General features: G+C 37.2%; 11 protein-coding genes across 11 annotated transcripts; 4 read left to right on the top strand and 7 right to left on the bottom strand.

The window, feature by feature from the left end:
• The first annotated feature begins 385 nt into the window (after positions 1 to 385).
• EV154DRAFT_225364 (uncharacterized protein) lies at positions 386 to 1,750 on the top strand. Its single transcript, XM_051594470.1, has 3 exons — positions 386 to 1,170; positions 1,227 to 1,651; positions 1,725 to 1,750. The coding sequence occupies exons 1-2, from the start codon at positions 772 to 774 to the stop codon at positions 1,482 to 1,484; spliced, it is 657 nt and encodes a 218-aa protein (XP_051457680.1). The 5' UTR covers positions 386 to 771; the 3' UTR covers positions 1,485 to 1,651; positions 1,725 to 1,750.
• On the top strand, positions 1,554 to 2,136 carry EV154DRAFT_443183 (uncharacterized protein). Its single transcript, XM_051597012.1, has 3 exons — positions 1,554 to 1,651; positions 1,725 to 1,840; positions 1,908 to 2,136. Exons 1-3 carry the CDS (start codon positions 1,581 to 1,583, stop codon positions 2,021 to 2,023), a joined length of 303 nt encoding a protein of 100 aa, XP_051457679.1. The 5' UTR covers positions 1,554 to 1,580; the 3' UTR covers positions 2,024 to 2,136.
• Positions 2,137 to 2,190: 54 nt separating this feature from the next.
• EV154DRAFT_225312 (kinase-like domain-containing protein) lies at positions 2,191 to 5,537 on the bottom strand. Its single transcript, XM_051594469.1, has 14 exons — positions 5,439 to 5,537; positions 5,230 to 5,318; positions 5,042 to 5,168; positions 4,899 to 4,985; positions 4,758 to 4,838; positions 4,387 to 4,701; positions 4,243 to 4,335; positions 4,003 to 4,188; positions 3,705 to 3,938; positions 3,532 to 3,645; positions 3,370 to 3,478; positions 2,925 to 3,302; positions 2,525 to 2,859; positions 2,191 to 2,468 (listed from the first exon to the last, which is right to left on the bottom strand). The coding sequence occupies exons 1-14, from the start codon at positions 5,442 to 5,444 to the stop codon at positions 2,328 to 2,330; spliced, it is 2,295 nt and encodes a 764-aa protein (XP_051457678.1). The 5' UTR covers positions 5,445 to 5,537; the 3' UTR covers positions 2,191 to 2,327.
• Positions 5,538 to 7,485: 1,948 nt separating this feature from the next.
• Positions 7,486 to 10,524, bottom strand: EV154DRAFT_563394 (uncharacterized protein; the record flags this gene model as incomplete). The annotated part of the gene is made up of 25 exons (XM_051605781.1): positions 7,486 to 7,616; positions 7,670 to 7,717; positions 7,771 to 7,818; positions 7,872 to 7,919; positions 7,973 to 8,020; positions 8,074 to 8,121; positions 8,175 to 8,222; positions 8,276 to 8,323; positions 8,377 to 8,424; positions 8,478 to 8,525; positions 8,578 to 8,625; positions 8,679 to 8,726; positions 8,780 to 8,827; positions 8,881 to 8,928; positions 8,982 to 9,029; positions 9,083 to 9,130; positions 9,184 to 9,231; positions 9,285 to 9,332; positions 9,386 to 9,433; positions 9,486 to 9,533; positions 9,587 to 9,634; positions 9,688 to 9,735; positions 9,789 to 9,836; positions 9,991 to 10,038; positions 10,467 to 10,524. The coding sequence occupies 25 exons, from the start codon at positions 10,522 to 10,524 to the stop codon at positions 7,486 to 7,488; spliced, it is 1,293 nt and encodes a 430-aa protein (XP_051457677.1).
• A 1,287-nt stretch (positions 10,525 to 11,811) lies between these two features.
• EV154DRAFT_551616 (uncharacterized protein) lies at positions 11,812 to 12,599 on the bottom strand (the record flags this gene model as incomplete). The annotated part of the gene is made up of 2 exons (XM_051604994.1): positions 11,812 to 12,303; positions 12,461 to 12,599. The coding sequence occupies 2 exons, from the start codon at positions 12,597 to 12,599 to the stop codon at positions 12,065 to 12,067; spliced, it is 378 nt and encodes a 125-aa protein (XP_051457676.1). The 3' UTR covers positions 11,812 to 12,064.
• A 1,275-nt stretch (positions 12,600 to 13,874) lies between these two features.
• Positions 13,875 to 15,853, bottom strand: EV154DRAFT_551615 (hexokinase-domain-containing protein). Its single transcript, XM_051604993.1, has 3 exons — positions 15,468 to 15,853; positions 14,980 to 15,410; positions 13,875 to 14,903 (listed from the first exon to the last, which is right to left on the bottom strand). The coding sequence occupies exons 1-3, from the start codon at positions 15,598 to 15,600 to the stop codon at positions 14,121 to 14,123; spliced, it is 1,347 nt and encodes a 448-aa protein (XP_051457675.1). The 5' UTR covers positions 15,601 to 15,853; the 3' UTR covers positions 13,875 to 14,120.
• Position 15,854: 1 nt separating this feature from the next.
• On the top strand, positions 15,855 to 17,900 carry EV154DRAFT_508464 (P-loop containing nucleoside triphosphate hydrolase protein). Its single transcript, XM_051601516.1, has 4 exons — positions 15,855 to 16,367; positions 16,437 to 16,606; positions 16,681 to 16,886; positions 16,993 to 17,900. The coding sequence occupies exons 1-4, from the start codon at positions 16,164 to 16,166 to the stop codon at positions 17,883 to 17,885; spliced, it is 1,473 nt and encodes a 490-aa protein (XP_051457674.1). The 5' UTR covers positions 15,855 to 16,163; the 3' UTR covers positions 17,886 to 17,900.
• On the bottom strand, positions 17,901 to 19,054 carry EV154DRAFT_508461 (mitochondrial carrier domain-containing protein). Its single transcript, XM_051601515.1, has 3 exons — positions 18,657 to 19,054; positions 18,256 to 18,596; positions 17,901 to 18,181 (listed from the first exon to the last, which is right to left on the bottom strand). Exons 1-3 carry the CDS (start codon positions 19,012 to 19,014, stop codon positions 17,933 to 17,935), a joined length of 948 nt encoding a protein of 315 aa, XP_051457673.1. The 5' UTR covers positions 19,015 to 19,054; the 3' UTR covers positions 17,901 to 17,932.
• Positions 19,055 to 19,858: 804 nt separating this feature from the next.
• On the bottom strand, positions 19,859 to 21,418 carry EV154DRAFT_508459 (uncharacterized protein). The gene is made up of 6 exons (XM_051601514.1): positions 21,351 to 21,418; positions 20,859 to 21,291; positions 20,502 to 20,786; positions 20,326 to 20,409; positions 20,248 to 20,265; positions 19,859 to 20,163 (listed from the first exon to the last, which is right to left on the bottom strand). The coding sequence occupies exons 1-6, from the start codon at positions 21,378 to 21,380 to the stop codon at positions 20,000 to 20,002; spliced, it is 1,014 nt and encodes a 337-aa protein (XP_051457672.1). The 5' UTR covers positions 21,381 to 21,418; the 3' UTR covers positions 19,859 to 19,999.
• A 344-nt stretch (positions 21,419 to 21,762) lies between these two features.
• EV154DRAFT_508457 (uncharacterized protein) lies at positions 21,763 to 22,473 on the top strand. Its single transcript, XM_051601513.1, has one exon. It carries the CDS (start codon positions 21,801 to 21,803, stop codon positions 22,251 to 22,253), a length of 453 nt encoding a protein of 150 aa, XP_051457671.1. The 5' UTR covers positions 21,763 to 21,800; the 3' UTR covers positions 22,254 to 22,473.
• Positions 22,474 to 22,591: 118 nt separating this feature from the next.
• On the bottom strand, positions 22,592 to 24,231 carry EV154DRAFT_420518 (cytochrome P450; the record flags this gene model as incomplete). The annotated part of the gene is made up of 3 exons (XM_051595956.1): positions 22,592 to 23,930; positions 24,006 to 24,085; positions 24,157 to 24,231. The coding sequence occupies 3 exons, from the start codon at positions 24,229 to 24,231 to the stop codon at positions 22,592 to 22,594; spliced, it is 1,494 nt and encodes a 497-aa protein (XP_051457670.1).
• Between the last annotated feature and the right edge of the window lie 286 nt (positions 24,232 to 24,517).

The raw sequence follows: 24,517 nt of genomic DNA, 5'->3' as shown, positions 1-24,517 counted from the left end.
AAAGCCACTCACCAAAATAAAAGCGCATTAACAAATAAATGCGGGAGACTAAAATTGTTCAATAAAAAAAGGGGAGGGAGGACTGCGTTGGAGTGTAAACGATATATTTTTTTTTTAAACATGTTGAGTAAAAATGATTTGCGCATTGTGCCTTATGAACCAGGATTGTTGGTCATTATAAATGCATCATCTTTAGCAAATCTACACCAGTTTGTTGAGGATTGGCTTAAAATTCCAGAATTACGGCGCCCTGGAAGCAAAATTGAAAATTATAAACATCTAGACAAAGCAGGCTTCATTTTTCAAATGACGAAGATCGATTGGGTAATTCTCCAAATAATTTGCCTTAAGCCACTTCTGACACTGACCTGGTCTACCCTAGCCTAATGGTCTCACTTTATATCAAGTTTGTCAAATGAAAATGTCAAGTAAGTTGTTTCCAATAGATTCCTGGTAATTTGCTCAACATTACGTTAGCTCTTATAAGTAGACGAAGAAAATGTTGGAATGTTTTTAGACTCACCGGAAAGGTGAACAGAGGTTTAGATATGGTGGACATAAAAAGAGGCATGGAAAAGCACCTAGATTTATTTTTTCAAAGTGTAAGTTTACATACACCTTTTTAAAGAAGCACACCAGTATATTCATAAAAACCCTGTGTAGTATGCCTATGGCGCTCGAGAGGCTAGCTCAGGCGTTTTTAAATTTACCCTGGCGATTGCAGACAAAAGAAAAAAGGACCCTGTTTATCCAGACTACAGATTCGGATGCATGATCTATTACATGGAATCCAATGTTTTGGTTTCAGCAGAATATATATTGACCAAGCCAAACGATGTACAATTTAGAGAAGCGGTTTTGAATACATTTTCTGCGAGCGGAATGCATATAGAACCAATCCAAGATATACTGGTCAATACCTTGGGTCATTTTGCACAAAACGAAACGTCAGAAGCTGTGTTTGCAGGATTTTCAAAAAATGGTTTAGACGCCAATCCGCTAGATATCAGGCAAAAGAGACATTTGGCCTTTGAAGAGTCGCGTTTAACAAGTGAGGAAAAGAAGCGTATTGTGCCTATGGATTTAGATAAGTTAGAACAGAGGTTTGATAGTATGGGAGGAGACTTCTCGTGGAAGTCTCTAACGGGTCATAGAAGAATACATGTAGATGTAAGTGTTCTTATACATAATATAAAAATCATGTGCTTATTATGTCATGCATTTAGTTGGATTTACCCTTTAACAACAATGGTGACACAGATCCTTTGACAGGATTTGAAGATAGCGATATTAAAATAAGCATGGCCATGTTTGGAGGAAATATAGGAGAAGGAGTAAAGGAACTTATTCAACAGGGGAAAATAAAAGAGAACCCACCTATATGGTTGAAAGGTTTGTCAGTCAGTAATGCTAAAAGATTGGTGGTCAATTCTGATGGCGTCTCCAAGGAGGTCAAAGAAGCAGTAAAACATAAATTTGTCTGAGTTTAAACAATAAGACACATCCCCCAGGGCTTAAACTTTTGTCTTTCTTTTTTTTTCACATTCACTCGAATAAAAAATAGTGCTTTCTTACACAATATGTTTATGAGACAAATTACCGAAATTAAGGTTGCTTTGGCTCCTTTCAACACTGCCTCCAAGTCCTCTAGGTAATATAATTTGACAGTAACTTGGATTTTGCTGGTTGATTCTCATATTTATATTCACCCCCGGTTAATGTAGATTGTTTTTAAATCACGTAAACACCAATGGAGCTCGTAAAGTCAACCCCACCATTAAAATTGCCACTAACGTCTTATCGGATCCTGCTGCACCTTCTCACATTCAAGTCGTTTATCGTAAGTCATTAGCATGGACGATGCCGATTTAAGCTTCTGACGTTTTTCTTTCTTTATTAAAACATAGGTGACGGCCAAAAGATCGCTTTGGACTCTGACAAAATGAAGATCAACAACATTTTGCAAGTCGTTAACAAGCACGCAAAAAAATTAGAGGAAATCGAACAAGCTAAATCTTGGTAAAGAGGGAGAAAAATGGTCCCTTTAGGATTTTTACTGTAAATACCAAATCATTGTGATTTTCAAATAAAGCAACAAAAATAGAGAAGAAAAACATGGAAAAGAATAGACTAGGGTTTCTTTCTTTTTATATATGCAATGGATATAGGATGTTATCAAAGTAAGGTTGATTTTTGGGCCATTTTTCAGGCACAAGATGTTATTCTTGTGTGCGACCCTATGAAATGTTGAAATATTTAGAATGACGCCAAAAGGGTTTTTTATTTTGAGGGAATATAAAAAAAAAAATCCATCTTCGTTAGCGGGATTATCTTCGCCAATACTGGGCCCACCTATGCACTGTCTCCAAAATTTGGGGGAATAATGCATTCACACTTTCAGATATCAGGCCTCTGAAATGAGCAATAGCTGCTTCTTCAGACAAATCCAGCCGAAATTTCTCTTGGACCTATGTTTTTATCTATTAGTAAAACACATTACGTTCCCAGTGGTATTTTTAGGTACCTTCATGACAGCTTTATCTGGTTCAATTTTGATATCAGGGATATTAGCATCCACCATCAAGGCAAATAGATTGAGGATAAGGTTTGCATTTCTACGCAAAGTGATGAACGCGGTGTAGCAGTATTGCTGAAAGTTCATGTAATGCTGAGAATCCGCACCACCCATCGCTTCAATCATCTCTTTACACAGTTTCATAGGAGGTGGGAATGGCTTGGGATCTCGACCAAGGATAAATCCGAAATCAACATGGAATAAATGTCCATCGGGTGATAAGAGTAAATTATCCAAATGTCGATCACCCACACCCAACAAATACGTAATGACACAGTAGCCCGCTATAATGATACAAAAATTTTTTAAAAAAAAATTGGAATAATACACTAATTCGTAGAGATCATACCACAACTGCGAGTATAAGTTTCCATCACCTTTGGATCAATACCGTATACGTTATTGGGCTCGCTGCTAGGATGGTGCTTTTTGAAGAAACTACGAACATTGTTCTGATGCTCATTCAAGACAGCAGCTAGAGAGCTAGACTGTACAAATTGCATTAATCCATGCTCTGGCCCTGTTGCAAGCACTTTGTATGGGGTTAGTTTTAGATCCAAGTTTTCCTTCAGTAATAATTTATCCATTAATGAAATGATCTGGATCACAAGCTGATCTTGTCTTAGATCATCCCCCGTCTTGAATAGAACTGGGTATTCTTGCTCGTCGGCGCATTTAAATACAAGTCGTAATGGTTGCAGATTACTGTTAAAAATGCCACATTTTGCTAGAAGTAGTGATAGAAGTTTAGAAAGAGGACAAAAAAAGGGTCATGTCAGGTATAAAATAATTACCAGGTACCAGACCCGATACTTGTTTGGTGGGGTCGAGTGGAAACGATAGAGGAATAAAATCATGAAGTGGTCCCTTTGGGTCACCAATCACTGAGCGTAACTTATCAATCTACAGTTACATGTTATTAACAGATATTTTAAACGATGATATATATAGATTACCTTTTTCATGCGCCCGTCTTTCGAAGCGCGAATGTTTTTAGACAGCTTAGACAATTCGTCAATTAATTGACCTTGACGCCTGAGCTCGTCCCTTCTGTCGTATCCATCGGGTATCTATTTTTTTTTTCAGTGTTTAAACTGATAATTTTTTTTTCCATATTCAAATATTTTACCTCCAATAATTCTCCAAAGAAATGAAATGCCACCTTGGCATACATCTTGCCATACTTTTTATCCTGACATTCGACCATCACATACCAGTACAGATAAGTACCAAGAATTGGATTATTGATAGCGCGTTCAATTAAAAACTGTACAAGAGAAGAGTCGTACGAGGCTTCTGTCTTGTCATCAATGCGTTCAAATTTCAAGGCTTGGACAAGCTGTAAAAGATACAACAAGAGATCCTACATATTATGTGTTAAGGGAACGTCTCATACATGTATTTTATACCACGTAAATAATATTTACATCATCATCTGCTTTTCTTAATTGGTCTACAGCATAGGTACGAACAGATCTGTTTTCAAACTCTTTTCCGAGTAACTCCAATGCATCATCCACATCGATATCTACCCAAAGGGGTAATATGTCGACAGCTTGTCGGACTTCAGTAGGGTCTGTCCAAAGTACACATTTCAAGAATTTCGTTAATCCCTATATAAAAGAAGATTAGGTGTGTCGTTTATTAGTTATGTATTGTTTACATACACGTTTATCCCTCGTCAAATAGAATCTAAATTTCCAGACCAAATCTTTTTCTTCTGGCGTCAGCGGTTGTGTAGGAGGGTATGACATGATGCTCTACATTAATGTAAGTATAAATCCTCCTTTTTTAAAAATAAAGTGTCCTACATTCAATTCATCGCGGATTTTTGGATTCGGTTTAAGATCTCTATCCAACGGTCCGTTGCGGTGACTACGTACTAAACGACGATGCTTAGCTTCGACAGGATTATCTCGTAAGATGTCCGGATCAAGTACGACGGAATAATGTATATTCTGGAAATTGTCTCTGTTATTTGTGTCCAAACTTGTATTATCGGGGTAAATAGGTTGGTTCATGGCTGTTATCATGGGGGTCTCTTGTTGAATTTGGGATTGCAGTTCGTTGGTTGTTTGCCCTCCATGATGCAATATTGAAGTAAACGGACCTGGTAAAGAATATTCCTGTCACATTTTATTAACCCTTCGTTCTTCACATTGATATTTTAAAAAAGTTATACCATTTCTCCATAGACTACAGGAAAATCGAATTTGGGAAGATCTATATAAAGTGCTAGCTCGTTGGATACATTCGAAGCATTCTAATTAAAGCATGAAGTATTATGCACTGCATCAAAGAAAAAAAAATCGGTTATTATTACCTTGTGTATCATTTCAATTTGTCTAAATGCCAAATTATCCAACCACTCTACAGGTCGAATATCACCACAATCATAACGCTTGACGAGCTATATATGTACACATGTTAAATTTAGTTTCGCTCCAGCGTCTCCCTTTTCTAAACCTTTTCCAATTTGTTCATATCATTATCGTCGTTATGCTTCAATTTACTCGGTGTTGTTGTTTCATGATTTCCATCCGCTTCACAATCAGGCCACAAATACAGCTTGTGTTTACCCTTTCGTAAAGTACTAGTATCTGAGTTGTTAGAAAAAAAGAGCACAGATTGTATCGTCTTTTTTGTACACTTACAATTGTTTACCGAATAAGCGTAATGTGGTCCCTCCTATTGGTTTTACTTTACGAGGTCCGATACTGGTATCCCACACAGTAATAGCGAACTGTGCAGAAGCAGGCAAATCACAATATTTGATTGGTAAAGTTAACCATTCGTTCCAGCTAGAAGGTACCCGACATGTTTTAGTTTGAAATGTAAGGGAAAGAAGAAGAAAACTAATTACCTCCATTGGTTTTTAAAAGCTTTGTAACTTGTTCGAACAGGTACAGTCAATGGTTTATTGTCACCAAAAAGCTGGACAGTAACGAACAGATCGGGTATAACACTACTTATAACGTTTAGATTTCAGGCAAATGTGAATAGAGGGAGGAGGAGTACTATACGTTGTGCTTAAATCGCGCTTCCGCTCTAATGTTGCACTAAAAGAGGTACAAAGATAAGCATAGGGAACTAGGTCGAATTTTTTATTATAGACCTACATTCTAATGGAAACAGGTAATTGAACATCTTTAGTTAAACAGTATGAGAAATCCATGGTTATTTATTTATTTGAAAAAAAAAAGTGTTTGCATATAAAAGACAATGTGACGTTCATGAACCTACACTGGGAAATTTTAAAATCACTATGTGTAACTCATAGTATAAACTTAAACAATAAATGTTTTTATCAACATTGCAAAGCTCATAAAACCAATAAATCAAACTACATTTTGCTATATCTCATTCATTTATTTCACACAACTATTTATTATTTACGGTGCCTATGCTAAATGTTTGTAATTAATCAAAATCGAACTATGGCATAGATACAGTCACATATAAATGAATTTCGCACACTTCCATTTTTAAGACAATTTTCCGTTCCCCTTTTTTATGAATACTCTCTCGTTTCTTCCCTACTTTTATTATTACTTCAACATGCCCTTAGCAGATTCAACAAATATTATATCTGGCAAGCAACAAAAGAGGATAAACTTTGGGGGTACTTATTCACTTCATAAGCATGGTGTATCTTTAAGTACCATTGTAAAGGACACAGGTTTGCCAAAGTCTACTGTGTATAGTGTTATAAAAAGAATAAAAGAAACAGGTAGTCCTTTGCCAAAAACATTATCTGGAGTATCCAAAGAAGTTGACGAGAGAGCCCAAAAGCATTTGGAACACGTTATCAGAAAGGACCCATTTGTCACCTATAATGATTTGAGACTGGAATTGTGAAAGGCTGGCATTAACGTATGTAGAAGGTCGGTTATCTCTTCATTGAAAAATATGGGCTTTGGATCCTTTCGTGAGGCTCATAAGACACGTCTTGCGGAGCATTACAAGAAAAAACGGCTTGTTTGGGCCAAACCTCACGTCCATTGGATCAAGGAGCAGTAGAGAAGCGTCGTTTGGTCCGATGAGTCACGTTTTTCCATTACAGGCAATGATGGAGGTAAGCGATTACTTTGTAAAACCGGAAAAAGATACCTGGGGAATCATACTGCTCCAACAGTAAAGTGGGGCGGTGGTGGGGGTAATGATTTGGGGTTGTTTTTGGCCTGGTGGTTTCGGACATCTAACGATCATTGATGGTACTACTGATCAAGACAAGTCTATCAATGCTTTAGCAGGTGATTTCGACACTTGGTTCAACAACTTGAATGACTGTGGTAATAAACTTTATTCTACAAGAAGACGGAGCCAGCTGTCATACTGGGGCTTATGCGAGGTGGTGGAAAGAGAGTCGCCGAATCAGAGGTTTTGAGTACTGGCCTGCTCAAAGCCCTGATTTGAACCCCGTCGAACATCTTGAGCTCAAAATACGTGAAAGAAGACAATCGTTAAACAATATCAAAAATTTAATGGCAGTTGTTAAAGAGGAATGGGAGAAATTATCCATTGAGCTTGCAGATAAATTAGTCTCGAGTATGACAGAAAGATGTCAGGATGTAATTGATGTTCGTGGTGGTCCAACCAAATATTTACAAACTATGTATTTAAATATAAGTATATTGGGTCTATTTGAAAAAGTTTTCGTTCTTTGTGATTTTTTTGGGCGACTAATGGATATTTGGATGTACGTTATGTTTTTTTGGTTGAATTTGAAGATTTTATTAAGCGGAAAGAATGCAAAGGGCTATAGTAGTGTACCAAATTGATATCAGGAGAAAGATGAGGTAATTAGGAGCTTAAGAATGTCCAAGAGATCAAGCTAAAAAAAATAGTGACCACACGAGATAGAAGTTCGTTAAAAATAGCATTTTTGTAAAGGATTATAATACAAACATTCATAATTGTTTTAAATGAAAACCCAGAACAGATGCTTGCATAGTGCCGAGACGGGAGGCGTGGGCAACACAATGGTAAATTACTTCGACATCGCTGCATGGACGAATGCTTACAATGTAGGATTCCTCAACTTGAAGAAATGAAAATAAAAGGTAAGAAGAGGGCGCAGAAACGGACGCTTACATGCTACCATACAAAGAGGTTGTTCACCACCAATGCAGGATTCCTCAACTTGAAGAAATAAAAATAAAAGGTAAGAAGAGGACGCAGAAACGGATGCTTACATGCTACCATACAAAGAGGTTGTTCACCACCAATGCAGGATTCCTCAACTTGAAGAAATAAAATTAAAAAGGAAGAAGAGGACGCAGAAACGGATGCTTACATGCTACCATACAAAGAGGTTGTTCACCACCAATGCAGGATTCCTCAACTTGAAGAAATAAAAATAAAAGGTAAGAAGAGGACGCAGAAACGGATGCTTACATGCTACCGTACAAAGAGGTTGTTCACCACCAATGCAGGATTCCTCAACTTGAAGAAATAAAATTAAAAAGGAAGAAGAGGACGCAGAAACGGATGCTTACATGCTACCGTACAAAGAGGTTGTTCACCACCAATGCAGGATTCCTCAACTTGAAGAAGAAAAAATAAAAAGGAAGAAGAGGACGCAGAAACGGATGCTTACATGCTACCGTACAAAGAGGTTGTTCACCACCAATGCAGGATTCCTCAACTTGAAGAAGAAAAAATAAAAGGGAAGAAGAGGGCGCAGAAACGGATGCTTACATGCTACCATACAAAGAGGTTGTTCACCACCAATGCAGGATTCCTCAACTTGAAGAAGAAAAAATAAAAAGGAAGAAGAGGACGCAGAAACGGATGCTTACATGCTACCGTACAAAGAGGTTGTTCACCACCAATGCAGGATTCCTCAACTTGAAGAAGAAAAAATAAAAGGGAAGAAGAGGGCGCAGAAACGGATGCTTACATGCTACCATACAAAGAGGTTGTTCACCACCAATGCAGGATTCCTCAACTTGAAGAAGAAAAATAAAAAGGAAGAAGAGGACGCAGAAACGGATGCTTACATGCTACCATACAAAGAGGTTGTTCACCACCAATGCAGGATTCCTCAACTTGAAGAAGAAAAAATAAAAAGGAAGAAGAGGACGCAGAAACGGATGCTTACATGCTACCGTACAAAGAGGTTGTTCACCACCAATGCAGGATTCCTCAACTTGAAGAAGAAAAAATAAAAAGGAAGAAGAGGACGCAGAAACGGATGCTTACATGCTACCGTACAAAGAGGTTGTTCACCACCAATGCAGGATTCCTCAACTTGAAGAAGAAAAAATAAAAGGGAAGAAGAGGGCGCAGAAACGGATGCTTACATGCTACCATACAAAGAGGTTGTTCACCACCAATGCAGGATTCCTCAACTTGAAGAAGAAAAAATAAAAAGGAAGAAGAGGACGCAGAAACGGATGCTTACATGCTACCGTACAAAGAGGTTGTTCACCACCAATGCAGGATTCCTCAACTTGAAGAAGAAAAAATAAAAAGGAAGAAGAGGGCGCAGAAACGGATGCTTACATGCTACCATACAAAGAGGTTGTTCACCACCAATGCAGGATTCCTCAACTTGAAGAAGAAAAAATAAAAAGGAAGAAGAGGACGCAGAAACGGATGCTTACATGCTACCGTACAAAGAGGTTGTTCACCACCAATGCAGGATTCCTCAACTTGAAGAAGAAAAAATAAAAGGGAAGAAGAGGGCGCAGAAACGGATGCTTACATGCTACCATACAAAGAGGTTGTTCACCACCAATGCAGGATTCCTCAACTTGAAGAAGAAAAAATAAAAAGGAAGAAGAGGACGCAGAAACGGATGCTTACATGCTACCGTACAAAGAGGTTGTTCACCACCAATGCAGGATTCCTCAACTTGAAGAAGAAAAATAAAAAGGAAGAAGAGGACGCAGAAACGGATGCTTACATGCTACCGTACAAAGAGGTTGTTCACCACCAATGCAGGATTCCTCAACTTGAAGAAGAAAAAATAAAAAGGAAGAAGAGGACGCAGAAACGGATGCTTACATGCTACCGTACAAAGAGGTTGTTCACCACCAATGCAGGATTCCTCAACTTGAAGAAGAAAAAATAAAAAGGAAGAAGAGGACGCAGAAACGGATGCTTACATGCTACCGTACAAAGAGGTTGTTCACCACCAATGCAGGATTCCTCAACTTGAAGAAGAAAAAATAAAAGGGAAGAAGAGGGCGCAGAAACGGATGCTTACATGCTACCATACAAAGAGGTTGTTCACCACCAATGCAGGATTCCTCAACTTGAAGAAGAAAAAATAAAAAGGAAGAAGAGGACGCAGAAACGGATGCTTACATGCTACCGTACAAAGAGGTTGTTAACCACCAATGCAGGATTCCTCAACTTGAAGAAGAAAAAATAAAAGGGAAGAAGAGGGCGCAGAAACGGATGCTTACATGCTACCATACAAAGAGGTTGTTCACCACCAATGCAGGATTCCTCATCTTGAAGAAAAAAAATAAAATAAAAAGCAAGTATATGCTGCGCCATTTTTATTTTTTATTTTTCTGTTTCTGTCTAACACTGAAGTTCCGGGTCGGGCTGATTTGTGATTGTGCCTTAACAAAATAAAAAATAAATAAAAAGAGTTTAGAAACTAACTCTTACAAAGAGAGTTTATAAAGAGGTTGTTTCGTGCGCGATGCTTAAACCTCACCAAAATAGTGAAGTTTTATGACAATTGGATGAAAGACAGTACTAATCTTAGTTACGAATAGAAGAATAACTAAAATTCCCAAAACACTGATACAATAACTATGGATTCTTGTAAAGCTATTATAATTAATATATCTGATAATAGAGCAATGACAATTAAATACACGCTTACTGTTGTCTAAGGAGACATGGCAAATCGCGCAACTGATAATCATACTTTTGGGTGTGAATGAATTTTCTTCAACACTTCTTTCATTATCAATAAAGGGAGCCATCGGGAATTTATTTTATAATAATCTTTTTGTCTTCTTCTTAAACATAAATACTTTTCAACAGTGCAGTTTAGAAAGTACATTATAAGGGTTAGTTAATAAACTGTGGGGCACCTCTCTTTAGTCGGTCACCAAAACTAATTAGAACAGACAACATCAACAACCAGTTCTTCGAAGAAAGATGCATGGTCTTTTGCGAATACTTTGCATCGGCTTTACCGGCTTTTATGAAAGAGATTTATATCGAAACGCTCGCAACATGCTACACTTGGCTGAAGGAATAAAAGAATATAACCCCTTATGCTCTCATTCGGCCTTCTTTTATGAACGGTGCAATAAGGACCTCAAGAATGTCTGAACAAACAACAAGCCCAAATATAAACACACAGTCATGTCGACCTTTTTGAAAATTGTCTGTCACGTCGACCTGACTCGGAAATTCCCTTCATTGGGACTTGGTAACGATTTGGATACAAGGTTGAAGAATTTGTTTATCGGTGTTGATATCCATGCCACCCAGCAATACTACGTGGAAAATATTTTGAAAGCGGAAATCTTACAGTCCGTATCCACTTTTGAAATTTTTGAGTTCCTAGCATACGGCGATACAACGATTCCAAGTCATGAAGTGCTGCCCCCAAACACTATCCTGCATTTAAAGTTCAACAAGAAACGACTTCGACTGTCATATGCCCAATTCGGTCACCCGGTTGATTATTATCGCTCTATATCCGTGGAACTTGATAGTTGTTTGTTGAAGGGTACTCAACCCGAAAGTAAGGTAAGCAACCTGATAGTAAAGTTCAATACGATCAGCATCATGGGTCACAAGTACAACTCAAATGAAACTGCTTCAGCCAGAGGTAGTTTCATCAGAACATATTACAACCCCAACGTTTGCTTGTATGTCTCCTCAATTGCGGCCTGCTCAGATCAATTTTTTTTTCAGACATGACGTACGTCTTCATGTCGAAGGTGATCTTTATGTCGTCTCCACTTTCACCTTTGCATTTGTTCATTTTTACAAGCCTCACCAAGCGTTGATCGCCACGTTCAATTCGATCAACAGTGGAGTTTGTCAAAGCACTTTTGAAGACGAGTCTAAACTTTTTATCTTTCCAATCCCAAACATTCACTCCCCTATTGGTATGTACTTTGATGTTTTGAGTCATACCAGTATCCATAGAAAATTAATAGAACAATAATAAAAAACAATTATCACTCTTAATTTGACTTTTTGGTTTACAGGTTTTTTTTTAAAAAAACATTTCAGGATTAGAAGTTAAAAAAGCTTTTTATGCACAATCCATTATGAGTAATCTAATAGTATAGTATGGATTCAAATAGATTTTCCCTCTTAAATGGACTGTAAGAACATAAGATGTAAAACGACCCGAATGTCTCTTTGATGAGGAAAAACCTGGGAAGGTTAAAATGAATTTTTTAACCATCAATGCAAGATATATGTATGATCTAATGCAACTCTTTACTATTCATTAAAGCGCTTCATAAACAACAAGCTAATTCCTAAATGGTTGAAGGATTAGTCAAATAATGTTTGTACTTTAATTTTCCTCTTATCAGCATAATGAAAATAGATATGAGCGTTGCGATTGCTTTCAATATTAGAAATAAAGTTGAAGTTGGGATTATGAAGTGTAAATCTACCATGACGTTTGTAAGCTTGCACAAACGCAAATGCATCGAAAGTGGCTTCATGTTGGATTTCTATCCTATGATCAACAGTTTCAGTGAATAAAAAACCCAAACTGTCAACATTAACTTGCAGACAGATAGATTGAAATCGTTTTTTTTTTATCGTTATTGATTTGCAAATACAATTGTAAGTACCTGAATGGAATGCATTTACGATTGTGCTCTTTGTAACATATATACAGTAAATACCATAGGCTGGCTTGATTGGTCAATCTCCTCATACCTGTCAATAGAAGTTGAGTGTTGAGAGTGGGTTGAGTAAAGTTGAAGTCATGGCGGCTTCTAACGCCGTCAATCTCTCCAATTGTCTTGATCTTTGATAAGGCATTCTGCGATAAATTCTCCAAAACCACCACCGTCATGATCAAATAACTGTGGCTAGCGTGTAATTCTTATCCATTTTTGCAATAAACAAAGACAACATGCCAAATCCAAAAGTCCTTGAACATTTATCGGGACGAATTGTACTCCATAACTTTAAGATAAGGGTACGATACAAGGGTCCCAAATGTTTGACAAGAAACCAAGATTATATCTAACGCTTGGTTGATTTTCGTTAGAAACATCTTTTTTTATTAACACCACCCAGCTACTTTTCGTTTTGTGAAGATATTCTTCGATTCTTTAGCATCATAACGGGCAACAACATGATTACCTCGGCAGGTAATAATGATTATAGTCTGACTATCATAGGCGCTATTAGCACATACATAACGAGCGTAAACAGAAGCCACGAGGGTGGCTATGAGGCCGAGAGAAAGTAACATCAATTGAATTTTATAATCAGCTTGACATGATAACTAATACATTATGATAAATGATTTAATACCTATGATTAGGATTAGTGCTATCATTATTATTTAGTTTTCTTCAAAGAAATTGGCCTTTGTATGATTCAAATGTAAGGAACAATACATAATTTTCTTCAATTCAGTTAGGCTAAACCTAAAATCCAAGACAATGTATTCAGATTTACTTTGTAATTCAAAATCTCCACGCTTGGGCTGACATCCCCCCAAAAAAAAACTCAAGATAGCTGCATAAGGACCACAATCTGATAAACGACATTTTTAAATGATCATACACCAGCAATATTCGGTAATAAGATGCAATGCAAGGGCAGACAATACTATATAAAAAGCCGCCTGAATAAGGAATATATACTCTTATTTAAAAATTGTTTAATGCTATCAATGCTCGCTACTTTTGTTAGACGAGTTTTAATTCACGGGATAACGTAAATCTATAAAAATTGACGGAAAAAACTTTCCCGCGAGCGTACAAAAAAAAAAAAAGAATAAAACAGGGGGCGATTCAATAAGTAGATGCATCACACAGGCTTATTGTTTAAAAAAGACACCCATTCTTACCGAAAGACAATTTCATGCAAAAAAAAAAAAAAAAAAAAAAAAAAACTTTAAATGGGACACATGATCAGTAAATTATCTCGGTAACCCATGCAAACAAAAAAAAGATGTATGCACGATACGATGGATGAGAACAAAAAAAAGATGTAATGGGAAGATACGTGATTTTGATGGATTGATAAGATGACGTCTGTAACACAACAGATGGTAATCAGGGTTTTCCCCGACCTTCCAAAAAAAAAAAAAAACGTTGCGCAAAACTAAACAAAGTAATAACATAATCAAGAATTTAATTGGTTCTTATTTTAAGGGTCAAAAAATAAAATAGTGATATTCGGATTAATAAAAATCCCGCGGCAAAAAAATAATAATTTGTGTTATGTTGTGTTTGGGAGTGTGTATGGGGGATAGAAGATCTAAAATACAATAATATTTACAAGTTTGAATTTTTTTTTGTGTGTGTGCGTGTGTTTATGTGTGTGTTTGTGTGTGTGTGTAATTTCTTGCAGTGACATTTTATTTCTTGGCAGCAATCATGGCAATGATAGCAGCACCAAGTCCAGAACCATCTCTAGCAAGATCAAACTTGACCTTGGAACGAGCCTGCTCACCAAGGACAGCAGCTAAAGCATCGCCCATATTGTTTCCAAAGTTGGGATAGAACTCAAAGAGAGAACCGTCAATAGCCACAATACAATCATGACCAACCTTACCAGTATGGGTCAAGACACCCGCAATATGACAAGAAGCTAAACGAGCAGCACGAACACCAACAGCGTTACAGAGTCTCTTGACAATTTGACGATCTACCAAAGTAGTGCTAGGAATACTCAAGACAGACTCCAAAATATGTCCCGTATCACTTAAATCATCCGATTCATCTACTTCGATGGTGGACATGTAGGCAGTTTCAAAGCTCCAGTTCTTGTTCAAGTCATTGGAGGATTCACCGTTGAATAAGAATTGTTGATCAATCAAATCAAGCATGGCATTACGTGTAATCTCACCGAGATACATACCAGCTACCATCTTTTCATAGAGTTGTTGATGGACATTGATAGATTCACGATCCATCTTGTTGTCATAAACGTTCATGGGGAGAACGCGACGCTCACAATCAAATGCACCACATTCCATATTGATAACCATTTCCTCATCCTTATTACCTGTCCATTTCTTGACCTTGCTCATATCTTCGTAATAAGAGGCGTTGAAACCTGTACCCATAATGACACCCATGGTGGTTTCAGGATGCTTATAGGCATATGCCATCAAAGTACCGACGGTATCATTGACAATCTACCAAAAAAAAAAAAAAAAAAAAAAAAAATCTATTAAATTTATGGTCTGTACATTTTGTATTGTATTCACTTACAGCAGCAATGTTGACATTGATGTTCTTGCGACGGAAGGAGTCTTGCAAAAGAATGGTGACGTCTTTACCGACGGCACCGGAACAGTTAAAGCCTTTAGTCCATTGCTTTAAGACACCGCGGTTGATGGAAGTTTGGAGAACAGGGAAAGAAAATGTGTAACCTAGTTGGATGACTTCATGAGATTCACTAGTACCATTTTCGGTCAAGAAACTGTCGACACAGTCAGCAATGAAATCACACAAGTGACGCATAGGGCCGGTCTTTAATTCTTCAGAGACAATGTATTTTTGTTGACGAATGGTGTGTTCACCAGCGCCTAATAAAGTGACGTGACAGACACGTAAATTGGTTCCACCCAAATCAAGAGCCATGAAAGAACCCTTTTCATCACCTGTACAACGACCAGCGACAAAAGATGGAATCATGGCAACTTTTTTTTTTGTTAGTATCTCTTATATGTATATATACTATATCATCTAATATTTACTGGTAGCACCCTGATGGTCTAAACCCTTTTCCATTTCAATAACAAATTGTTGAACAATTTTGGATAAGCGATCATCAGACACGGTAAATGCATCAACGATTTTGTTAACAGCGACGGTTTGAGCTTCAGTCATGATTTTTAATTTAATATATATAAAATAAAAAAAGAAAAGATGTGGGAAAAAAGTGGTAAAAAGATGAAAAAGAAAAAATTAGAGAGAGAGAATGAAAAACTTTAGGCCTTTTTATAAAGCTCGCACACCCTCCCCCCCACATAAAACATACACACGCACGCACCGGACGTGACCGTTCTCCACCATTTTTTCCCGGGGCTGGGAAAATAAATCCCTTTTTTACTTTGTTTTTACAAGGTTTTCCCTTTTTTTCATTGATTTAAAATAAATGACCTTTGGGTATGCTGTATAACATACACACATGAAGTTCCTATTTCTATCATCAACCCACTTTTTTGCTTTGCGCTTGTCATTAGAATTCTTTCATTTATAGTCACCATCCAAAAAAAAAAAGAAGGTTTGAGACAAACCACGACCCTATAATCTTTCATCTATTTGGCATTGTCATGGTGACAAATATCCAATCAAAGTTGTGAAAAATAAAAATAAAGGTACTCTGTGCGAGTATTTTTTTATTTTTTATTTTTTTTTTATTTTGTGTTTGCTCTCAGTCATCTATCTAAATGAACATGCTACGACCCATGCGACTGTATTATAGTCAGGTGCGTTTGTACTCTAGTCAAACACTTGTTCAACTCCAACACGCCAACGTGTTTCGGTTTGGAGCAAAAGAACCTGTTTTCCAAGACCTTTCATTTACCCTCAAGAAGGACGACCGACTGGTGATTGTGGGTCCTGTCAGTGCTGGTAAAACCACACTAGCACAAGTAAGCGAGAGAGAGGGTCAAAAATGACACGCGATTTTTTTTTTGATATATTAATATCTTTACCATTAGACGATTGCTGGTAAACACTCGATTCAGCCATTATCAGCAGCCAAATGGCCAATTATTGACCCTTCTGTGTCACCTTACGCATCAGATCATGTTCACCTGGTATCCTTCAAGGAAAACTCTGGACGCTTTTCGTACAATAACCATTATTACCAAGAGAGATTTAATTTCAGGTGAGTTCCTTCCCAACGATCCAATTAAAAAAAAAGTCATGCACATCATGTATATTAACAAAATGATATACAAGTGACCCAGATAACGATGTGACTTTAAAAGACTATTTATCCACAGATGAGGATCCATCCAGTGTATCGGAAGTAGCTAAACAATTGAATATCGAGGAATTATTACCTCTTTCATTTGTAAAGTTATCCAATGGCCAAACTCGACGAGCAAGAATTGCACGCGCTTTATTAAATAAGCCCAAAATGCTTGTTTTAGACGAACCACTTAGTAATGATGATAAAAAAAAAAGCGGGAAATAAGGAACTGTAAAGAATTCACACACACACACGCACACGCACACACACAATTGCGTCTTTTTTATTATTATTATTAGTGGGATTAGATGTTGAACATCGGCAACACTTGCTGGATGTATTAGGAAAGCTTGTTATACCTGTCGTTTTAGTGCTTCGACCTCAAGATGAATTTCCTAGTTGGGCTACAGACGTAATGCAGTTACAAGAGATGAAGATTGTTTGGCAAGGACAACCCCAAGATTATCAAGAAAAACGAAACCAATTATTAACACAAAAGGAAGAAGAGATGGATGTGTATGAAGCACCTGATACCGACAATAACGAATCGATTGTGGAGATGAAGGATATCAAGGTGACTTACAGTGGACATCCAGTATTAGCGGGAATCAACTGGACAATTCGAAAGGGAGAACGATGGGCACTGATGGGACCAAACGGGTCAGGAAAGACAACATTATTATCCCTTGTCACAGGTGATCATCCCCAGGCTTACGCCAACAACCTGTCCCTATTTGGTCGTCAACGGGGTACGGGAGAAAGTATCTGGGAAATTAAGGAAAAGATTGGAACGGTCAGTCCCGAAATTCACCTTTATTTTAATCAGAATTTGACAGCTTTGGAAGCGGCGGGTACAGGGTTCTTTGATGTGGTTGTTCCCAGACCCATCTCAGAGAGCCAATCAGAAACCGTCTCTCAATTATTTAAGGAGTTTGACATTCAACCTCTTTTGGAGCAGAAATTACAACACATGTCCACAGGTGAGCAACGTATGGTACTTCTCGTACGTTCATTAGTAAAGATGCCATCCTTGATTATTTGGGATGAACCCTTTCAAGGTTTAGACGACACGATGATTACAAAAGTCAATGAGTGGTTAGAAAAGCACATGCGACCGGATCAAACCTTGATCATGGTCACTCATCATGAACAGGAAATCCCGCGTGCAGTCACCAAACGCTTTCAACTTTGATGATAATAAAAAAAAAGGAGAGTTTAATAAATGGTATAATAACAAGTCTATTGATGGGTTAATTTGTAAGTTTTGTGCCAGTCTTTTAATTGTTCTAGAACAATAAAGGTGACGATTGTGTGTGGCCCTAATCGGACAAAAGCAGGCATCCAGCCACGGAAAAGCGACCCAAATCCTTCCGTCCGCATCATGTGCAACATGATTTTCACTGGATGTCGACCATCATGCATGTGTGCACTCATAATACGTGTCTTGACCACATCTAGCGGTGAACACACCGTTGTCGCCACCAAACCCTACAAAAAAAAAAAAAAAAAATTAAGGTGAGTTTTTGTTTATATATATATAAAAAAAAGCACAAGCAACTTACCGCTAGTAGACTAGCTGCGAAATGAGTCATTAATCCGTCATGAAAATGAAATTTATCTAGTAGACCCTGCTTAAAAAGATCATAACTCGTCATTTGCGACACAGTAATTAAGACGGCTCGATGTGTACTGGATCCAATGCCTCGTAATAACACTTGAGGACCTTCCTCTCGACAGATACGAACCATACCATCAAGCACATTTTTGTAATTACGACGTTGATTGGGCGGTAGTTGACCATCGTTCTGCATACGTACGTTGACCACATCACTAGGGTTACCAAATGCCCCACCCAAAACACCTGCCATCGTTGAGCATAATAGCAATTGACGTACCGTTGGTTCTATTCCAATGATGATAAATACAAAAAAATATGTCAAAAAAAAAAAAAGACAGAGCTTACTTTGGTCCCCTGCTACCGACCACTTGAATTGATCATAGAGTCCAAAACGTATGGTAGAATAAGTGCCCTGTCTTAGTAGACTGGCAGATAATCCACTATAAAGAGCAGTGATACCTTCTGTTCTGCTGATAGTCCACATGGTTTTGAACATGCGTGCAGGGCTCAGCAATTTGAATTCAGACCATGCTGTGCTATTCTCTACTCGTAATGTCTGAAGTCGTACTTTGGTGAGATCAAAAGGGTGTGAAACAAACGTAGCTAAACAAGAAGCTGCACCACCAAACCAAAAGGGTGACTGCACTTGTTTTGGTTTGGAGATATTAATTGTGTCAATACAAGGCCTACTTGCCAAAAGCATTTTTCTTTTTTAAGAGAAGAAACAAAAAAAGAGAGACAACAACAAAAATGGAAAAAGTCACATATTTTTTTTTTTTTTAAAAATAGTCAAATTTAGGGCCCTCACAAGCAACAAAATTATTTTTTTAAAGATCCCGATTTAGGACTTTATTATTATTTTTTTTATTTTATTTTTTTTTGTGAAAGGTTACAATTTTGCCAAATAGATGAATAAAAAATTAAATGGATATATATAGGCGATTAACAATAACATCGAATTTTCTCCAGTGCCAAAATTTTCGAAATATCCCAATAAAGGATTAAAATCCAACGACCCCAGAATCCTTCTATCAGATGAAAAATCAGCCAAACTGGGCTACTGAACTCACCAATGTTTTTGTTTTTTTTTTTTTTTGATAAAAGAGTTGTGTTTGTGATCCTCTTCGTTTTTCTTTACCAATTCTTAACTATTTAATTTTATTTAACAAAATGCCTTTCCAAAAGTACACTACCATCGTCATATGGGATTCAGCAAGCACCAACGTTTTGATCGAGTTGTTTTCCGATTACGTTGTTGTCGGTAAAGTGTAAAAATGTCTGATTCCATAATCATATTCATATCATCATTAAGTCCAAATAAAATTTATTGCGATTCAGCAATTACTGTGACAATTTGAGATAGGTTCATTTTGTTTTCTCTAGAAATAAAAAGTATATTGAAACAATAGAGTCCTTGAAAAATAATAACAGATAGGTTAGCATTTTGAGTGAACTTTATATTGTAATCGTTCAAAAAGGGTCATTAAAAAGCAACGTCATGGATTTTGGAAAAAGCTCTCTTTTGGAAGTCTGAAGTAACCTTTCACAAAAAAAAAAAAAAAAAAAATAATAATAAAGTCCTTAATCGGGATCTTTAAAAAAATAATTTTGTTGCTTGTGAGGGCCCTTAGAGTTTCATTTTTCCAACCCTTGGAACGGCGAATCATCTATTTAGGGGTTTTTTTATTTTATTTGGCAATCTTTTCGGTCAATTCAGGAATAGCCTTGAATAAATCCTCAACAAGTCCATAATCAGCTACTTGGAAAATAGGTGCATCGGCATCCTTGTTAATAGCAACAATGGTCTTGGAATCCTTCATACCAGCAAGATGTTGAATAGCACCAGAGATACCTATCCTCCTTTTTTTGTTAGTCCTCCAAAAAACCCCTTTTTCTTAATAATCTCTATATTCCCACGCTCTTCTTTTATACTAACCAACAGCAACATAGAGTTCTAAGTGTAAAAATAATAGGCTTTTAGTGCTCTCCTTTTTATATGTCATATTTTACTTACCAGGTGCAACAATTTTACCGGTTTGACCAACTTGCAAGGAATTGTCAACAAATCCTGCATCAACAGCAGCACGGGAAGCACCGACTGTTAAAAAAAAAAATAGGGTTTATATTAGTCATAAATTCTCACAGGCACGTGATATCAAACTCGTCCATCCGTGCGGTTTCCTTGCTTACCTGCAGCACCAATCTTGTCAGCTAAATCATACAACAAGGTGAAGTTTTCACCATTCTTCATACCACGGCCACCACTGATGACACGCTTAGCAGTACCAAGATCAGGACGATCACTCTTTTGGATCTCCTCACTGACCCATTGGGTCAAAGAGGGCTTTTCAGCAGTAGGTGCAGCTTCTTCAGGAACACTGGATTCGTTGGAAGAAGCAGCAGCTTCAAATGCAGTACCACGGACAGTAACTACCTTGATCTTGTCACCAGACTTGACAGTAGCAATAGCATTACCTATCATACTATTATTAAAATCCTATACTTCTTTTTTTTTATGGGGGGGCTGTACATATAATTTCACTTTACCGGCATAAATGGGACGAACAAAAGTATCTTCAGCTTCAATACCAGTGATATCAGAGACAGCAGCAACATCCATCAAGGCAGCAGCACGAGGAAAGATGTTCTTACCAACAGCGGTATGACCAGTCAATAAATGAGTGAAGCCAAATTGAGCTTGAGCAGCCACAAGAAGAGGAGCAATATCCTCGGGTAAATTGTTGGCATAGGCAGCGTCTTTAGCAGTCAAGATTTTGGAAACACCAGCTAACTTGGCAACTTGTTGAGCAACAGCTTCAGGGGCATCACCAGCAACTAAGGCAGTAACGGAACCACCTAATTGACTAGCAGCGGTTAAAGCATTTAAAGTAGCTCCTCCAATGAGTCCATCCTTATGTTCAACAAATAAAAGTGTGTTGGCTCCTGCACCAGTTGCATAGAAACGTTGAGCAAGTCCTGCCTGTGTCAACTCATGTTAGTAACCTCTTTCACTTTTATTATGCCATTAAGAGAACTTACTCTAAGGGCAATACGTGTAGAAGCAAACATATTTTTTAAATAATAACAAGAAAAAATAAATAAACCTGGGGAAAAAAAAAATATATATGTATTATCAATAGATTTCTCTTTACATCTCCGAAATCCAATTTGCCCTGATGTCAACGTCACTTAAATTCACATGCACTTTCTCTCTCACGCTTTTTTTTTGGTCCTATTTTTTTTTTTAAGCTTTTTTTTTTTTGGTTCCTTGCATTGTCATGGGTGGGAAGCCAATCAGAAACGAGTTTTTATTTTTTGCATTATTCTCTGAACGCGTTCTTACAGAGTGTATGACGTGACATTTTTATTTTTGATCTTTAACCTGTCCCTCAATAAAACCGCAAGTCACTTTTTTTTTTTTTTTTTTTTTTTTTATAAAAAAAATAAAATCAAAATATTCTCTTTCATTGACAACACAATTTTATCATCATGGAAGGGTTCAACGACAGTTACAATATAGCATTACAAGCCCTTGGCTACTTGACACAAGCATATACATTCTGTTACTTGCATTTAAAGGAACTGAATATTAACTTGCCTGCTCCTGATCAAGTAGTGCAAGTGACAACTTCATTTATTACCTACATTGTTTCTCATTCACCCACCTTCATTCAACAATTGGTAGACACATTCTCTCAATTACCCATCGAATCCAACTATTTTACCATCATACTTCTTCTTATTATTGCCTATATCGCCTACTGCTTTATCTTGGCTACCTTCCGTTGGGTCTATCGACTCGTGTTTGGATTTGTCCGCTTCAGTTTCTTTTTGGCTCTGGTGGCAAGTCTCGTTTACGTTGTTCAACAATATTTGGCTGGCGCTGCTTTATTTCCCGGTACTTCTACCACAACTTCTCCCACCTCTCCTAGATCACTTTAAAAAAATCAACGGACTTTTGAGAGACCACGTTACAAAGGAATCGGTATCACCCCTTCCCCCTCTTTTTTTTTTAGATAGTTGACTTCTTTTTTTGTTTTATACGTGTATATATTATTGACAAAAATAAAGAGTAGAATCTTGAGTTTACTTTTAGTCACGACATATTTTTTAACTGCGGATTATTAGCGGTTTCTATTGCGGAAACCTTATTAGATCGAACGCTCAAAACAAACATTTAGTAGATCAAATCGTTCATGTAGGTTTGATACTCAGAATAGATTTTCGAATGGTGGTAAGAGCATTGCCTCAATTATTAATTAAATAGAATCTTTATTTATTTAGACTCTACGGGTAAATTTAATTTTACTATTCTCGGGTACAACTACCATGGATGTGTAATCAGGTTTAGGCACATTGGGTGTAGTTCCTTCAATATCAAACTTCTTGACAAATGTACCAATGATTGCCTTAAGCTGTAAATAACCAAACTTTTCTCCGATACAACGATGGCGACCTGCACCAAAGGGAAGGAAAGGACTGCGGGATGAGATACCGACTGCACCAAAACCATAATCGATGTTAGCATCGTCTCCTTGCTCGTATTGATGAACGGGATCGGTCTTTTCGGACCAACGATAAGGGTTCCATTTCATGGGTTCATTGAAATACGTGGCATCAATTTGGGTTACACCAGGAGCAGCGCAGATATAATTACCTTGAGGGATCATCAGCCCAGATTTTTCATGCAACATATCTTCATTCACTACGCGACGCATCATGTTAAAAATAGGTGGATGAAGACGTAATGTCTCTCTCACAACATCTTCTAATAACTCCAACTTGTCCAGATTCTCATACGTAAATTCTACCTGCAACGATCCCAACTTTTCAATCATTTCTTCACGAAGTGCCTTAACAATATCCGGACGATGTGCAAGTTCTAAAGAAGCCCAAGCTGAGGTGGTAGAAGATGTATGTTGTCCACCAAATAAAGCAGCGGTCAAAATACCACAGATTTGTGCATCAGGAACTGGAGATCCATCTTTGTATTTAGAATCCATCAAACTTTGTAAAAGATCATCATGCACTTCCTTATTATCCCGTCTATTCTTGATAACCTTTTCGTACACCACAGCTAATTTCTCACGGGCTTCATCTCGTTTACGATAAGCTGGAAGCGGTAAATTAGGAAACATGAAATTGATGGGTCGGAATCCTTGATCTAAATCATAGTAGAGTTGTGCAACACCATCATCTAAAGCATTACGAATCTCAGGTCCCAAAAGAGCACGCGAAGCCGTGTTAATAATCAAAGCACCAAACATATGATAAGCATCAATCTCTCCAGACTTTTCAAACTTGTCAAAAAATAAGTCGCATTCTTCCAAGATTAAAGGTACATCCTTTTTAAAAGTCTCGACATTCAGACCAGCTTTGATAAATCGCTTTTGTTCCATAAAGATACTATGAGCTGTATCAAATACAATGTCCTTACCAAATACATATTTTGTCATGTCATTGTAGGCAGCAGCGGCAGAGGCATGCGTTTGTCTTGCGTTAAACACAAATTGGTTACCATCAGGACCTAAACATGCAGTCACCTTCTTGTTCATCAATTGAAAGGTAAATACATCGCCATAAATTGCTTGACAACTCTTGAGGAAAGAAATTGGATCTCTATGACGTTACCCATATCATCAGTATTTAAAGTTGCATACAACTCTTATTTCTTTTCGGGGGCTCTATACTTACTTTCCGAATTCAATCGCGTTGCCCATAAATGGTACATAGGAAAAAACAGTAGGTACCATCTTGGAATCTTTACGAATAAACTAATTTTTTTTTTTTTTTTTTTTTTTTTTTAGTATAAAAAATGTCTGTGCGTTGTTAAAAGAAGACTTACGGTTTGAGAAGAAACATAAAGTGACCAATAAACGACAATACCAATCAAGATCTTGTAAAACAAGTTGACTTCCATAAACGAGAATTGCAGAAACTCATTATATCCTTTTGAAATCAATGTTGATACAATAGCCATAATGTAAGGTTTCTTTCTTTTTTTTTTATTAAAGGGGTACAAAAAAGATAAGAAAAGCCAAAAAAAAAAAAGAAAGGCTGTTTTAAATATGAAGTCCGGAGTCTAAATCATTTTTACCCGGTGTCCATCACAGACACCTTCTCAAATCGAACGATTTTTTTTTTTAATTTTAACTTTTTTTTTTTGTAGGTGGAACCACTTGCAGAAGAAATATTTAAAATGTCAA

The sequence above is a fragment of the Mucor mucedo genome, assembly GCF_025094135.1.
Source record: "Mucor mucedo strain NRRL 3635 chromosome Unknown EV154scaffold_44, whole genome shotgun sequence".
Lineage (NCBI taxonomy): Eukaryota > Fungi > Mucoromycota > Mucoromycetes > Mucorales > Mucoraceae > Mucor > Mucor mucedo.
The sequence above is the reverse complement of the archived record's forward strand: the minus strand, read 5'-3'. Positions and strand labels throughout refer to the sequence as shown.

Coding starts and splice junctions, on each gene's coding strand:
- EV154DRAFT_225364 (XM_051594470.1), top strand. CDS start 772: ATGATCTATTACATGGAATCCAATGTTTTGGTTTCAGCAGAATATATA. Junction 1,171..1,226: donor ATAGAAGAATACATGTAGAT/GTAAGTGTTCTT, acceptor TCATGCATTTAG/TTGGATTTACCCTTTAACAA.
- EV154DRAFT_443183 (XM_051597012.1), top strand. CDS start 1,581: ATGTTTATGAGACAAATTACCGAAATTAAGGTTGCTTTGGCTCCTTTC. Junction 1,652..1,724: donor ACTGCCTCCAAGTCCTCTAG/GTAATATAATTT, acceptor CGGTTAATGTAG/ATTGTTTTTAAATCACGTAA. Junction 1,841..1,907: donor TCACATTCAAGTCGTTTATC/GTAAGTCATTAG, acceptor ATTAAAACATAG/GTGACGGCCAAAAGATCGCT.
- EV154DRAFT_225312 (XM_051594469.1), bottom strand. Junction 4,189..4,242: donor ATTTGACGAGGGATAAACGT/GTATGTAAACAA, acceptor TCTTTTATATAG/GGATTAACGAAATTCTTGAA. Junction 2,860..2,924: donor AACTTATACTCGCAGTTGTG/GTATGATCTCTA, acceptor GTATCATTATAG/CGGGCTACTGTGTCATTACG.
- EV154DRAFT_551615 (XM_051604993.1), bottom strand. CDS start 15,600: ATGACTGAAGCTCAAACCGTCGCTGTTAACAAAATCGTTGATGCATTT. Junction 15,411..15,467: donor AGACCATCAGGGTGCTACCA/GTAAATATTAGA, acceptor CAAAAAAAAAAG/TTGCCATGATTCCATCTTTT. Junction 14,904..14,979: donor TCAATGTCAACATTGCTGCT/GTAAGTGAATAC, acceptor TTTTTTTGGTAG/ATTGTCAATGATACCGTCGG.
- EV154DRAFT_508464 (XM_051601516.1), top strand. CDS start 16,164: ATGAACATGCTACGACCCATGCGACTGTATTATAGTCAGGTGCGTTTG. Junction 16,368..16,436: donor GTAAAACCACACTAGCACAA/GTAAGCGAGAGA, acceptor CTTTACCATTAG/ACGATTGCTGGTAAACACTC. Junction 16,607..16,680: donor CAAGAGAGATTTAATTTCAG/GTGAGTTCCTTC, acceptor ATGATATACAAG/TGACCCAGATAACGATGTGA.
- EV154DRAFT_508461 (XM_051601515.1), bottom strand. CDS start 19,014: ATGCTTTTGGCAAGTAGGCCTTGTATTGACACAATTAATATCTCCAAA. Junction 18,597..18,656: donor GTCGGTAGCAGGGGACCAAA/GTAAGCTCTGTC, acceptor TCATTGGAATAG/AACCAACGGTACGTCAATTG. Junction 18,182..18,255: donor TCGCAGCTAGTCTACTAGCG/GTAAGTTGCTTG, acceptor TTTTTTTTGTAG/GGTTTGGTGGCGACAACGGT.
- EV154DRAFT_508459 (XM_051601514.1), bottom strand. CDS start 21,380: ATGTTTGCTTCTACACGTATTGCCCTTAGA. Junction 21,292..21,350: donor CTACACGTATTGCCCTTAGA/GTAAGTTCTCTT, acceptor GAGTTGACACAG/GCAGGACTTGCTCAACGTTT. Junction 20,410..20,501: donor TGACAAGATTGGTGCTGCAG/GTAAGCAAGGAA, acceptor TTTTTTTAACAG/TCGGTGCTTCCCGTGCTGCT.
- EV154DRAFT_508457 (XM_051601513.1), top strand. CDS start 21,801: ATGGAAGGGTTCAACGACAGTTACAATATAGCATTACAAGCCCTTGGC.